Source organism: Sinocyclocheilus grahami, unplaced genomic scaffold, assembly GCF_001515645.1.
Source record: "Sinocyclocheilus grahami isolate Dianchi unplaced genomic scaffold, SAMN03320097.WGS_v1.1 scaffold48.1, whole genome shotgun sequence".
Classification (NCBI taxonomy): domain Eukaryota; kingdom Metazoa; phylum Chordata; class Actinopteri; order Cypriniformes; family Cyprinidae; genus Sinocyclocheilus; species Sinocyclocheilus grahami.
Window position 1 is genome coordinate 2098325 of NW_015505227.1, and position 15987 is coordinate 2114311.

The following is a 15987-nucleotide window of genomic DNA, read 5'->3' on the forward strand; positions in this document are numbered from 1 at the left end:
GAGAGAAAGAAAAAAAGAGAGAGAGAGAGAGAGAGAGAGAGAGAGAGAGAGAGAGAGAGAGCGAGCAGGCGCGTCACAAGCTCGTGGGGGGAAATCGAGAGTGCGAAAACGGCTCGTGGACACAATGGATTTGTGAACGAAAGGAACGTAATTTTCGTTCATTAAAGGACGGAGTCTTCGATGAGCACGAGAAACAAGGTATGTACAGTTTCTGAGGAGAGCGGAGGAAATAAAAAATGTCCTTTGATTGTAACGGTAGAACCGTTATTTGGACGGTGGAGGATGCAGGAAGCGACGTCGCCGAGTGCAGGCATCATTGCAGAGAGCGGCCGCTCGCTCCGCAGGGTCCTAGTGTGGTGTTTTGACAGGCTGCAGCTTCAATCTGTTGACACTCCTTCAACACAACTGGCGGCGCAGAAAAGATATATCTTACAGTTTCCATATCGCTTTTTAATTAGCGATATGATCTGTCTTGCATATCTCGATGTAAAGCGGAATTAAAACGACAGCTGATGTTTCGCTGGTTGATTCATGCTGCCGAGATAAGTAAATCTACTGGCGGCAGCATGGGATCACAACAAAGCCTGCCTGTCCGTGCCAGTATGCGTGGTATTTCCCAAGAATTCATGCACCGTTTTATATATCAAATGACTTGAAATTGTCTCAAGTTCCTGTGACTCTGTTTACGGTTTCGTTCATGATCGGACTTCCTTTATCTGACAGAAAGATCAATTTGTTGTCTACAGAGATCCAACCCTGTTGGAAAAACCAGCTTAAGCTGTGTTTGTAACATGGTGGCTGGGCTCTAGTTCATTTTCTTGCTGAATTTTGACCAGCTACTATGTTTTAAAAACCAGCTTGGTCATTTTAAGAGGCTTTGTTGCCGGTCTAAGATGGTCTGCCAGCTAATGACCATCTAGAAACGAGCTACCATGTTCCAAAGCACAGCTATCAGCCTCATTTAAATACCTTTGTCTGCCAAAATGAATGATTTGTGTTTAAAAAATATTTGAAATCAGTGTTCTGTAAGATGTAACGTTAGTCTGAACTCAAATGAAATGTGAGTCATTACGGAAGTGTTTTGCATCACTGTGTAAACCCTTTCCTTAGTAGTCTTTAATAATATTTGAAATCAGTGTTCTGTAAGATGTAACGCTAGTCTGCACTCAAATGAAATGTGAGTCATTACGGAAGTGTTTTGCATCACTGTGTAAACCCTTTCCTTAGTAGTCTTTAATATTGTTGTGATTTTTATGTAGGCCTACTTTTTTTTTTTTTTAAAGGTTGTAGATTAAAAATTGGTCTTAGATCTTCATTTACTCTTGTTTTAGTGCAATTTTAAGTGAACTGTAAAAGTAAGAGGCGTCTGAAAATGCAGCTTTTCTGGCTTTATGACACCTGGGGAATGTGTGTGGCCATGGCAGAGCTGTCAATGGATGCTCAAAAACCATATTAGGGTACTAAACATGTAGGCATTTGCCCTGTACAGTTGATGTTTTTTGATATATACTTGTAGTGGCCCCACTTGATTTGTCAAATGAGCTGTCAAAAGTATTTAGACAGTACATAGGCTACACTTAAAAATGAATGCATTCCATTGCATTAGATGCAAAATATCAAATCGTGTTTCATTTAATGTCTTTCTTAGTGAACTGGCTTTATGTATGAACTCTATTAATTTGTCTGCAAATGCCACTTGGTTAAATGTTTTCCATTTAAATGCACAGATTCAGGTCATTTACACGTGCTTCACACAGCTACAATTAATCTCTCTCTCTCTAATTACTGCATTAGACTGCATTTATAACTGCACTATAGCTCGGGCCTTCACAACTAGGTCTAAAATGATGTTGTGGAACTAGCAATTGAGGCTTGAGACTTGATGCTTGTGAAATTAGTCCTACATGCGTGTGTTTTAAGGACAAAAACTTGACAAATGTCTTGAAATACATCATCTGAACAATGTCTTGTGTTAACTGTAGTATAAGCGGAATAACTGACTTCGGGCCATTGAATTATTAGAAAAATAATGCTCCGCTTGGTGTAATGGCCGCATCACCACCTCGTGTGTGCATTATTTTTCTGATAATTCAGTGGTCCATCATCAATTATTCCTTGCATATTTCTTATAAAATGTCAATTATTTCTGTCTTATTCATACTTTCTCCTTTTCTCTGTTTTGCGGCTGATAATATGGACTGATCCTGAAGGCTGCCACTTCTTATTCATGCAATAAGGAGGAGAAGCAGAGGGCTATGCTGTTTCTGCTTGTCTTTACTGCTGTTGATTAACCATGATGAAGACTGAACCCCCATCTGCAGCCAGCGGCAGCGCCAGCACCACCCTCGTAGCAAGAAGCGCATCACCGCACAGAAACGCCTATGAAGCTGGAATTCAATCTCTCAAGCCAGTAAAAGATTCCAGTGCTGCTAACGGGGAGGATGGGAAACCTCGACCACAGGGCCGGGGCCGCAGGTACGGCTCCAATGTGCACCGCATCAAGAATATGTTCATGCAGATGGGTTCTCCTGGGGAAGAAGAGGATCCGTTGAAGGCCGAAGGCCAGGCAATCCGACTCTCCCTCCCCAGAGCAAGCAGTCTGAATGAGAATGTGGATCACAGTGCGCTGCTCAAACTCGGCGGGACTGTGTCAGAGCGAGTTAGCCGCTTCGATGGAAAGACCGACGGTAGCAGCTCCCATGGACCAAGCACAGGCTTCTCCAAGCTACAGGAGACACGGAAGATATTTGAGCAGCGTCACCTGCAGGAGAAGCAGGCTGCGACTAATCGAATCCTGTTAAAGAAAGAGCGGGCGTCGGGGTTCCAAGACAGCCGTTTGGATGTGGTGGTTCGCTTCAATGGCAGCACAGAGTCATTGGACATACTGGACGCGGGGGACTGTCGCGCAGATGCAGTGTCCCCTACAGTCAGCCAGTTGAGCGCAGTGTTTGAACGAACAGACCAGCGCAACAACCTTCACCGACCATCTTCAACCTCCCCACTGCCTTCTCACGGGGTAGGCTCTACCCCGGGCAAGGTGGGAGGAATCAGCTCCAAAATTGTCACTAGAAAGGGACGAGTCTCCCCTCCGACAGAGAATCAAGATGAGGGAGCTCAGCGCAAAGACCAAGAGGCTGTACCTGGGAGTCCGAAGAGTAGAACAAGCTTCCAAGCTGATGGACCCAAAAGCAAATCATCCGAGGATGTGGCTTCTGGCAATGCTGGTATGGATTTCAATACGTCCAGGTCAGAAGAGATCCATAATGCATCGGGCAAGTATTCCAAACCAGAGGGGCATGCAGCACCAGAAGCACCGGATGCAGGGAGCAGACTGGTACAGGCGGATGTCCATGCCTCTTTGGAAAATGGGGAGGCCACCAGCAGCTATGAGCCCTCAGAACAAAAGGAGGAAATTGGACAGGCCTGCAATGAGGAGGAATCCCACAGAGAGGATATCTCAGAAGCAGACCTGGTGGACATCAGCGCGTACAGCGGGATTGGAGAGGACTCTGGTGGTAGTCAGCTGGATGAAGATGAGGAGGCTGAGGATGATGGTGCTTACGAACCAGAATCCAGCTGTTCAGAAATCCCTGGGCTGCCTGTAGAAGATGAACCACCCCCCAGCAGGAAAATTGGTTTCAGTACAAACCCCATCAAGGTAAGTGCCTAAAACACGTGAAAGCAAGGACAGAAAGAAACGCCTTTTGTAATAAATTAAACGCATTAGCGTGACGGCTTGGGGGGGGACAATAAACATAAAATTTCTCAAGAGCGATTTTTGAAGGGGACACAAATAACAAAGCTAAAATTGTACTTGTAAGGAAAAGTTTACACAGAAAGCCTTACTACTATTAGTGTAACAGGGAGACCGTGCCAAATTAGACAACTTTAAGCTGTTGTTGTCGCGCAGCGACAGTGGTTGTGTCCGTTGTAGATATTACTATCCTTCAAGCAGGTAATGTTATTATTGCTAACATAGTGGACTCATTGAAAAATACATTGGCATCATCTGAATTAAAGAGAAAATAATCACTTCATCTGGTGTTTAAGTGAATAAAATAGCCTTGACAGCCTTGGAGTTCCACAACTATTGACTTTGTTCTCGCTCACCGGACTTGTGTATGTGTCTGTGTGTAGGTGATGCAGGGTTGCCAGGTTTTCAACCCACGGACATGAAAAACCCGCGTCAACAGTGTTAAAGTAGCCCAATTCCGCGGGAAAACTGCGGACTTGGCAACACCGAGGTGATGTAAAAGAGGAAAGCAGGCATTTGGACCAAAGCACTGTGAGGCAAGGGAGGGGGAGACTCGAAATGTTTCTAAACTTAAAACCCATTTTTGCCGCGTTTGCATTTGTTGTTTTACTACTTACAAAGTTATTTAAAGTATAAAAGGTTATTTACATTACAATACACAGCGTGGTTTTTAATCATATTTTTAGGGGGGACAACCCTCAGATAGGGGTCCCCCCCCGACAACCCCGGGATTTCCGCCTATGCGTGACAGTGTACTCCGTCTTAAAAGCTGTGGGCACGATATATTGGGTTTGCTGGAATAAATATTGGGTTTGCTGGAATAAATTATAGTAGGTTGTAGTAGCTAACACTTTGTATGAAAGTATGGATGGGCAGGGTTTGGATGTCCGCAGGCATAAGAAATTATAAACCAGTCTTTGAAGATTGCATTTCTTTGGGGAGTTGTGCATAAAAGTGTGTTTGTTATTGGCATGACGCTGAAGTAGTAGATGCCTTTGTCTCATCCAATGTTCAGATACAAGTTCTCTAATGAAGGGAGGACTGCTTCACTGCTTGCAGAGTCACCTCTGGGCACTGTCAGCATTTTGATACAGCACACGCATGTCATTGGCCCTCTCCAGCTGCTGATGGCCCACTTCTGCTGGTTTAAGAGCTGCTGTCTCGACTGCATGGTCAGGTGGTGCACAGTGTCCTTTGTATGAGAGTCACATGGTCGTGTTCCTCTGTGTTTTGGTGTCTTTCACAACTGAATTTCTATTCTTCAGACAATGGCACATTCACATAATGACCAACACTATCAAAGCGCCATCGTTTCAAACTGTTCATGCATGTGGTCAACAGAGCAATGTTGTGTTTTGTGCTTTCAAACATGCATTCGCATACAAAACAGGAAGACACTTTGCTCTGCAGGTCCTGGATTCACATTATGAGAGTTGCCATCTCCCAATGGAGGCATACCAAATACATGCTGTATCTTAAGTGAACACTATGTAATCTCACTGACGTCAAGGGGATTTGATACCAGGGGGTTTGCCCTGTGTTACTAAACTGTGGCTGACACTGTCCCTTTCTGTTCCTAGTACAAAGATAGCATATTTTAAATCACAACAAATATATTAGCAGTAGCAATGCTTGAAATATTAAACTTTTTTTTACTGCATGTTGACCTTTTTATTGCAGACATTCAATAAACATCAGTTATGAACATCAGCCCACCATGAGCCCAGTTCAGATGGACAAAAAGCTCTTGTATCCCTTGACCAGCCTCATTAGTCTTTTCTGCTTTGGTATCTGTAGACCACTACTGATCCTCGATCACTGTTCAAGGTAGACAGAGGCCTGTTGTAGCAATGGAAGAGTGTAAGTGTGTTTGTATGTGAATGTGAGTGCTGTGAGCTTGTTTTTGGTAAGCAGTAGGTAGTTTAATGAACTAAAAGGGTCAAATGCTATGAGACAAGTATTGTGTATATCTGTTTGTTGTGTATAAATAAGTATGTGCATGACTTGTTTTTGTACATAGAGTGGCCCCAAAAAGCACTTTTGCCGCTCTTAAAATGTAAGAGTTTTGTTGCATTAGATCAGTTTTCCCCAAACTGGGGATCATTAGGGAACTGCAGGGGAGTTGATGAAAAGCTAATAATTAATTAAATCATAAAAATAGCAAATGAAAATAAATAAATAGTTTTAAACATACTAAAAATAGATAAAATATGTATTTGTTTACCCTACCTACATGCTACCATTAATCAACATCAGAGCACTGTGAACATGCAAATGTGTTTTTAAGTTATTAAAATATTAACTTTAAATCTCATAGGGTATTTCTATGTAATATTTTATGTCAAAGGGATTCAGCTGACAAAGAAAGTTTGGGAATCCCTGCATTAGATAAGATGTAGATAGCTAATTATCAAATTAAGTGTCATCTGTAAACAAATAATGCTATATATGATGCTGACTTTATGTTTCACAGTCATTATCTGCCATTACTTTTAACTAACTGTTTTGAGGTCAATTTTTGTTAATGATGTCAATTCCCCTTAAGTTCACACAGGTATACTAGTAGAGCAGTGGTTCTTAAAGGGTTAGTTCACCCAAAAATGAAAATGAGCCCATAAATTACTCACCCTCAAGTCATCCTAGGTGTATATGACTTTCTTTTTTCAGACAAATCCAGTCGGAGTTATATTAAAAATTGTCTTTGATCTTTCAAGCTGTTTAATGGCACTCAGTGGGTGTTGCAGTGCATCAGTCCAAAAGAAGTTAAATAAAAAACTTTCATTCACAGATTTGCGCTACACCATGGCCTGCAGCGTCTTCACACACAGACGAAACTTACTAGAGATGTGTGAAGTGTGACATAATATACCTCTGTAAATAAAGACAATTTAAATTCACGTCTCGCTCACTTTAATGCCCTTTGAATGGAACATATTTCCTTTGTCTGTTGTCTGCCTTTGTTTGTTATTGGCATGACGCTTAAGTAGTAGATGCCTTTGTCTCATCCAATGTTCAGATACAGATTCTCTAATGAAGGGAGGACTGCTTCATTGCTTGCAGAGTCACCTCTGGGCACTGTCAGCATTTTGATACAGCACACGCATGTCATTGGCCCTCTCCAGCTGCTGACGGCCCACTTCTGCTGGTTTAAGAGCTGCTGTCTCGACTGCATGGTTAGTCAGGTGGTGCACAGTGTCCTTTGTATGAGCGTCACATCCTCTGTGTTTTGGTGACTTTCACAACTGAATTTCTGTTCTTCAGACAATGGCACATTCACATAATGACCAACACTATCAGAGCGCCATCGTTTCAAACTGTTCGTGTGGTCAACAAAGAGCAAAGTTGTGTTTTGTGCTTTCAAACATGCGTTCGCATCCAAAATAGCAAGACACTTTGCTCTGGATTCACGGCATGAGAGTTGGACAGTGATAGTGGCCCTCCAGGACCAAGCTTGCCCATCCCTGGTATGAAGTATTTAAAGTGTGCAAATTTGGGTTGTTTTGTGGGGGAAAGGAAGGAAAAAAGACTCTTTCTGAAACCATGTCTGCTGTCGTTACATGCTAATGTTGTTGCATGTTTGCTTTCATGAATATTCATTGTTCATTGTACCATCTGTATTCTCGTTGATGATTTAGCATTCACATCTAGTTTATAGAGTGGACTTATTACTAAGTGCTTTGTTAGTCCAGACAGGCGTGGACAAACTCTCTTATCCTCTCAAACACAGGAAGAGCTACAGCAATTTCAGGGGAGGGAGGTGGTTAATGCAGGATTGTTGGTGGAAGTTGACTTTCAGAGCTGATCTCAGACCTGGTTTGCAATTCATTTCAGAAGTGAGAAGCTCTGGGTTTAGATGTGATGATCAGATCCTAAAACAGCATGGAAAATGAAAGTTTTACTTAACTTGAGGTAGACTGGAGGAAAAGCGGTACAGAGGAAGTGATATTCAAGTTTGCTAGACTCTAGACATTTTAGGAGATATTCTAGATTGCAGCTACCTTCATTAATGCATATAGGTCATTTTTAATGAATATTAGAAAATATGCCAGAACAGGATCCACCATATAACATAACATTACACTTACACCTTGCTGTTTAACAGCCTCGATAAACTGTTGTATTTGGACTCTGTCTGATTGTCTCAGCTGGCATATGTGTGCTCTAGCAGCTCTCAACCTCAACAGACTGTGTCCATTCCTGCTGCTAAAAATAGTTGTTCTCTTCACTTTCACATAATCCAGAAAGTCTTACTCTCTGCACTACAGGTGGTGATGGAGCTTTCTCTGGATTAAGGTAGATCTGATTCCAGGCAATAACACAGGGAATAATATTGCTGTGTGGTGTCATTGCATTGCCGAATGAGGCCGGTTATCAGGCTGCAACAGGAAACTGACAAAAAAAAAGGAAATTCTGCCTTAAAGGGGCAGTGCAGATTTTTTTTAATGAGAAGCTGAAACCAGTGAATGAATCTGCTTGGTTGCCTTCTGCACAGAAGGATATTGAGTGGCTTTTGTTTGAGCCAAGCTATGCCTCAAATGAAAACTAATCTAGCATATACCATCATAGCTTAACAGCCCACTTTTGTTCTCCAGTGACATGAATGATGCATCATTCATTCAGATTCCACAGTATCTGAAGAATATCGTCAAGGACTGCTGGGTAGTCAGTAGGGCTGGTCGATATCACTGATTCCAGGCAATAACACAGGGAATAATAGTGCTGTGTGGTGTCATTGCATTGCCGAATGAGGCCGGTTATCAGGCTGCAACAGGAAACTGACAAAAAAAAAGGAAATTCTGCCTTAAAGGGGCAGTGCAGATTTTTTTTAATGAGAAGCTGAAACCAGTGAATGAATCTGCTTGGTTGCCTTCTGCACAGAAGGATATTGAGTGGCTTTTGTTTGAGCCAAGCTATGCCTCAAATGAAAACTAATCTAGCATATACCATCATAGCTTAACAGCCCACTTTTGTTCTCCAGTGACATGAATGATGCATCATTCATTCAGATTCCACAGTATCTGAAGAATATCGTCAAGGACTGCTGGGTAGTCAGTAGGGCTGGTCGATATGCCAAATATTTACGATATATTTGTTAGTTGTTGTATAATTTGAGCATCAGTAAATAACGATTTAGTCATTATTTTTAGGGTGCATATTATTTTGTGCATATTAATACAATTATTAAATATTATTTTATTCTTGCGTTATTTAGTGAAATACAGTACAGAAAACAACTTTTAAATTGTTGCTTATAACCAGATTTATGATATATTTCTTTCATTAAACATTTTTAATCTATTTAGCAACAATTGCTGTTTAGCCAAAACTGTTGAACAAAATTGACCTTTTAAGCCATTTCAGTAAGTGTTATTCTAGTTTTATTTATGTACTATTATAGTTTTAATTAAAATCTATAGAATTAGCTTTTATTTTTGTATTTTCAGTTCTATTTTTAATTTTAGTTTATTTCTAATTCTCATTTAGTTTATTATCTGATATTTATATTGTATTATTTTATTTCAGCCTCATTTCTGTTAACAAAAATGTTATTAATAGTTTTCATTTTAGTTGAAAAACTGAAAAATATTGCCGTTTTAGCTATATCACTCAGTCCAAGTCTATATGTTCATTATGTTACATTGGCTTAGAATCCTCCAGCATGGTTTCTGTGCAATCAAATGTCATATACTTGAGTTGTTTATGTCATTTGTCTGTGTAATCCTTTAGCAATAACCCTGCTTCTAGCCATGAGGTTGCCAAACAAGCCTGTTAGTTTGCCAGAACTATAACCTCCAACCTTCCAATTAGAACACTGATATATTGTGGTCCAGTGGTGTACATTGATTGAAAAAGACAGAGACATTATTAGGCTAGTTGTTTAATATACTGAAAAGCAGGGCTGTTTCAGTCCTGTAGAGGGCCTTTGGCTGGCTTTTGGTGAGGTTATTGATTGATGTATGACCTCATTTTGTTAAACAGTTCTCTCTGCCCGTCCCCTCAGTCAATGGCTTGCTAGAGTACTGCACACAGTCAGACCCCAGGCGTACTCACTAGGGATGCAACAATACAGTTAGCCCACTGTTCAAATACATACCTCAGTTTTTTAACCACGGTTTTCAGGTTCAATTCGGTTCTGATGGCTTGGCACATCAGAGTGTTTTTTGTGACTTAAAATTAGATTCTTAAAACAATGTAACAACAGAAAATTCCTGTACACTTTTGTACACTGGAAAAAGACATGTATTATCATGTCTACTTAAAATTTCTGTCGAGAGAAGTACTATTTTTCCAAATTTTTGCCCAAAATAGTCTATTATTGAGTGCTGTAATGTCTGTTTCATTCATACTGGTAGCCGGAGGGCACTCTCGTGCAGAGACTCCACAAATATGTCACAGTAGTAATATAACTTATGACTCTCCAGGAAATCAAGTAGGTGGAGGCTGCAGACCTGGAGCAGGCAGATCTACGGCCCAGGCAGTTTTACGCCCCTGTTGTTCCTGATGCGTCCAGTAGGGGGAGGGTGTACAGTACAGAACAGACCAACCCTGCATCCCAATGTTCATACTATACATTCTAAATAGTATGTGAGATTAAAATAAGTGCGTCCCAAAGCATAATATTATTTTATTCTTGCGTTATTTAGTGAAATACAGTACAGAAAACAACTTTTAAATTGTTGCTTATAACCAGATTTATGATATATTTCTTTCATTAAACATTTTTAATCTATTTAGCAACAATTGCTGTTTAGCCAAAACTGTTGAACAAAATTGACCTTTTAAGCCATTTCAGTAAGTGTTATTCTAGTTTTATTTATGTACTATTATAGTTTTAATTAAAATCTATAGAATTAGCTTTTATTTTTGTATTTTCAGTTCTATTTTTAATTTTAGTTTATTTCTAATTCTCATTTAGTTTATTATCTGATATTTATATTGTATTATTTTATTTCAGCCTCATTTCTGTTAACAAAAATGTTATTAATAGTTTTCATTTTAGTTGAAAAACTGAAAAATATTGCCGTTTTAGCTATATCACTCAGTCCAAGTCTATATGTTCATTATGTTACATTGGCTTAGAATCCTCCAGCATGGTTTCTGTGCAATCAAATGTCATATACTTGAGTTGTTTATGTCATTTGTCTGTGTAATCCTTTAGCAATAACCCTGCTTCTAGCCATGAGGTTGCCAAACAAGCCTGTTAGTTTGCCAGAACTATAACCTCCAACCTTCCAATTAGAACACTGATATATTGTGGTCCAGTGGTGTACATTGATTGAAAAAGACAGAGACATTATTAGGCTAGTTGTTTAATATACTGAAAAGCAGGGCTGTTTCAGTCCTGTAGAGGGCCTTTGGCTGGCTTTTGGTGAGGTTATTGATTGATGTATGACCTCATTTTGTTAAACAGTTCTCTCTGCCCGTCCCCTCAGTCAATGGCTTGCTAGAGTACTGCACACAGTCAGACCCCAGGCGTACTCACTAGGGATGCAACAATACAGTTAGCCCACTGTTCAAATACATACCTCAGTTTTTTAACCACGGTTTTCAGGTTCAATTCGGTTCTGATGGCTTGGCACATCAGAGTGTTTTTTGTGACTTAAAATTAGATTCTTAAAACAATGTAACAACAGAAAATTCCTGTACACTTTTGTACACTGGAAAAAGACATGTATTATCATGTCTACTTAAAATTTCTGTTGAGATAAGTACTATTTTTCCAAATTTTTGCCCAAAATAGTCTATTATTGAGTGCTGTAATGTCTGTTTCATTCATACTGGTAGCCGGAGGGCACTCTCGTGCAGAGACTCCACAAATATGTCACAATAGTAATATAACTTATGACTCTCCAGGAAATCAAGTAGGTGGAGGCTGCAGACCTGGAGCAGGCAGATCTACGGCCCAGGCAGTTTTACGCCCCTGTTGTTCCTGATGCGTCCAGTAGGGGGAGAATATACGTCGAAATCATTAAATCGATGCTCGAAACTTACACATTAATAACCGTCCCGTCCATAAACATTGACTAATTGAGTGTTTTGTTGTTGTTTCTTGTGTGCATTTAAAGGCACAATATGTAATTTTTCAACGCTAGAGGCGCGTATTCAAAACAAACAAAGAATCAAATGCATAGTTTGATGGCGCCGTGACTGAGTGTGGAATCATGGGAGTTGTCGTCTTCATCCCCACAGCCGATGCAATCCGACAGGACTCAGGCAGAAATCATGTTCATGGATGAGCTAATGATTTATTAACGTAGTAGCTTCATTAAGCAGGGTGAGGCTGAAAGCCATCGAAGGGAAACGAGGCCGCTGAACGAGCGTGACACACGGCTCGAAAGCAGCGGAGCTTTTATTATGCCACAGTCGACCGCTCTTTCTGGTCGTGTGTATGTGGGGAAAAAAAACAGCACTGTTTTATCATACTATATAAGTTTGAAAGTTCTGTTATAATGCTACTCTGTGCGGTCGTCACCGGTCTATTAAAACACACAACATATTAAAGCGTCTTTGGTGTTTCCATGTTTTCTACAAAACAAAAAAATCGGAAATCGAGGGGTTATGGCGTCATTGGCAGGCGACACAATGACACTATGGACATGGTCCGTGTCACTAGTTAAAATGGCTTATTTCTCTGGATTTAAACGTTCTTCGAAACATTTGGGATAATATAAGTACACAAGTCAGCAAAATATATAACACTGTTCTAGTGGTTTTTGGATATTTTAATAAAAAAATCTTACATATTGTGCTTTTAAAAATAAACATTACATTAAGATATCAGATGATCTGCACTACGGATAAAAATATCTGGATATTCACTGCTGGTCTGAATATCATAGTCTACCTAATTCATAGCCTACAGGAGACAACTGAATTAGTGTTTTTGAAAAATGTATAATACACATTTATTAATATTACTCATTAAATTAGTGAATTAAAAAAGTAATAATACACATATTTGGATCAAATAGACAATGTAATGATACATGATCTGCTGTAGCCTAATTATATTCACGGTAGGTTTTCATGTATACAGGAGATTAAGTGATATGTTGTTGTGAATTTATAAATAAAAAGTTACCACATTCAGATATTAACCATATTTAGTCCATCAGACATACAGTGTAATCATATGGACCATCAATGAAATATTTATTTAATATTTATTTATGCTTTAGTATTCACTATTGTGAATACAGCTACAAAACATAACATTTTATGAAGACAAACACAATTCACTCCTTTCTAAAATTCCAAGGGCCATTTAGCCATCTGAGAAGAAAAAAAGACAACTTTTTTTGTTTACAACTATATTATTTATTAACACAACTTATTGAAAACATGAACTAGGATGACTCTCCTGCTGCTCTTCTTTAATTGTTGCTCATTCCTCTTGTCAAAATGCCCCCGCAAACTGATAAAAAAGCAAAAGTTGGATAGTTGTAGAAAAAAATATTTTTGACTAATCGCAGGATCTCATGTTTGACCATGTTTCCCTTTATGGGATCCTTATAGTACCTTATGTAAATGACAGGTCCTCACATACATTTCTCCTCAGCCTCCAGATTTTCCACAAAAGCAAGGGCGCAGATAATGGACTACCAGAGAAACATTTGAGATTGAAAACTAAATAACCAAGTATCATTTCACACGTTTAGCTTTTTACAACAAAATGAAAAGTGTCTCTTCTATAATAACCACAAAAACAGTTATTTTTAGAGCAATGGTCTCACATTATGGATAAACCATTTGACATTAAAACAATGTGAATCTGATATCATGCAGAGCACAGCTAACACATGAGACCTGCCTCTGGAAAAAGGATATCCATAATGAATTTGATCTCGTCACTCTGGGTGTGCTGTCCAGAATTGAAGTCAGGTGAGGGTGGATTGCATCAATCTGCTCCTGATCTTTAATGTATACAGGCACAGGGGCTGTCTTGGCGGAATGCTTGGAAAAAGTGTAAAGCCACTTTGAATTCTTTTGGCCTTGCCTTTCAAAAGTAAGAAAAATAATAATAATTTGCTGACCCCCCAATAGGACAACTCTAGTTACTGACAATAAATGGGCAGATTCATAATTATAATGTTTTAATTTCATTTAAATTGTTTGAATGTAGGTTATCAAGAATAGAAATGTGAGTATTGCCATGTGGGAATTTTACTGAGGTGATTATGAAAACAATGACATGGCATGATTTATTGATGCCTTATGACTATGATGATGATTTATTGCATTTTTCGTCTGTGCTGTGTTGCCTTAGTTTGGTCCGTTACATCCATTGGCAAGGAAGGGACTTCAAGAATGATACAACAAACTGAGATGTACAGAAACTAGTACACATACCTCTCTGTCTCAAACTGCTCAATTAGACGTAGACACCACCACTCCCTGATTGCAGGAATGTCAAGCTAACAGAAATTGAAATGTTACAGGATTAGTATTCAGTTCTTATTCTTAGAACTCAATGACCAGCAATAAAGTACAACAACTTTATAGCAACCCTTTAAGGAAGAAAACAGAAAAGCTCACCTAAGGGACATTGAATGGAGTGTTCAGCACGGTGTAGAGGGCATACTGTCGATGTTATATGCCATAAGAACGTGGCAATCGTCTCTTAGCTGTGGACCTAAAGATGTCTCTGTGCTGGTCATCTCCAAAACCAAGCTTTGATTACTATACAAGGAGTCTAGAAGGAGGATCTCTATTAATAGTGGCTTCAGCACCTATAGGGATGCATAAGCAATGTTTGTGGCCAGGGAGTACAGACAGTGTTATGACAATACATTTCACATTTGCATTATCTATGCCTTATGATATTGGGGTCCATACAACCAGCATAAAAGAACAATCCCTCCAACCCACAAAGTTTAATAACTACTATATTCTTATGAGCTACACCATGTAAAATCTTACACATAACAGATAATGGTCTGGGCTAGTCCAGTATGAATGAATGCAATCTGATAAGGATCACTATTTCAAAGCAGCTCCTTTATATCACTGTTGTTGTTTTAAAGACTGGATCATAATATTCCAAAAATAATTGCTTTTGAATTTCAGATTTGGATGGTGGATTATGATATTGATGTGTTTAAACGTCTCTAGGCCAAACCCAGACTTTATATTTACAAGCTTCACAGTTTTACGCCCCTGTTGTTCCTGATGCGTCCAGTAGGGGGAGGATATACGTCGAAATCATTAAATCGATGCTCGAAACTTACACATTAATAACCGTCCCGTCCATAAACATTGACTAATTGAGTGTTTTGTTGTTGTTTCTTGTGTGCATTTAAAGGCACAATATGTAATTTTTCAACGCTAGAGGCGCGTATTCAAAACAAACAAAGAATCAAATGCATAGTTTGATGGCGCCGTGACTGAGTGTGGAATCATGGGAGTTGTCGTCTTCATCCCCACAGCCGATGCAATCCGACAGGACTCAGGCAGAAATCATGTTCATGGATGAGCTAATGATTTATTAACGTAGTAGCGCCTAATTATATTCACGGTAGGTTTTCATGTATACAGGAGATTAAGTGATATGTTGTTGTGAATTTATAAATAAAAAGTTACCACATTCAGATATTAACCATATTTAGTCCATCAGACATACAGTGTAATCATATGGACCATCAATGAAATATTTATTTAATATTTATTTATGCTTTAGTATTCACTATTGTGAATACAGCTACAAAACATAACATTTTATGAAGACAAACACAATTCACTCCTTTCTAAAATTCCAAGGGCCATTTAGCCATCTGAGAAGAAAAAAAGACAACTTTTTTTTGTTTACAACTATATTATTTATTAACACAACTTATTGAAAACATGAACTAGGATGACTCTCCTGCTGCTCTTCTTTAATTGTTGCTCATTCCTCTTGTCAAAATGCCCCCGCAAACTGATAAAAAAGCAAAAGTTGGATAGTTGTAGAAAAAAATATTTTTGACTAATCGCAGGATCTCATGTTTGACCATGTTTCCCTTTATGGGATCCTTATAGTACCTTATGTAAATGACAGGTCCTCACATACATTTCTCCTCAGCCTCCAGATTTTCCACAAAAGCAAGGGCGCAGATAATGGACTACCAGAGAAACATTTGAGATTGAAAACTAAATAACCAAGTATCATTTCACACGTTTAGCTTTTTACAACAAAATGAAAAGTGTCTCTTCTATAATAACCACAAAAACAGTTATTTTTAGAGCAATGGTCTCAC

The 15987-nt window shown here is 39.2% G+C and overlaps 1 protein-coding gene across 1 annotated transcript in view; it reads left to right on the top strand.

Moving 5' to 3' along the window:
- Window positions 1–75: 75 nt before the first annotated feature.
- LOC107582927 (neurabin-2-like) overlaps window positions 76–15987 on the top strand; it is a 47706-nt gene continuing 31794 nt past the window's right edge. The window contains exons 1-2 of the mRNA XM_016268952.1: window positions 76–198; window positions 2211–3658. Of these exons, the coding sequence (XP_016124438.1) occupies window positions 2294–3658 (1365 nt within the window). The 5' untranslated portion in view covers window positions 76–198; window positions 2211–2293. The remainder of the gene's footprint in view (window positions 199–2210; window positions 3659–15987) is intronic.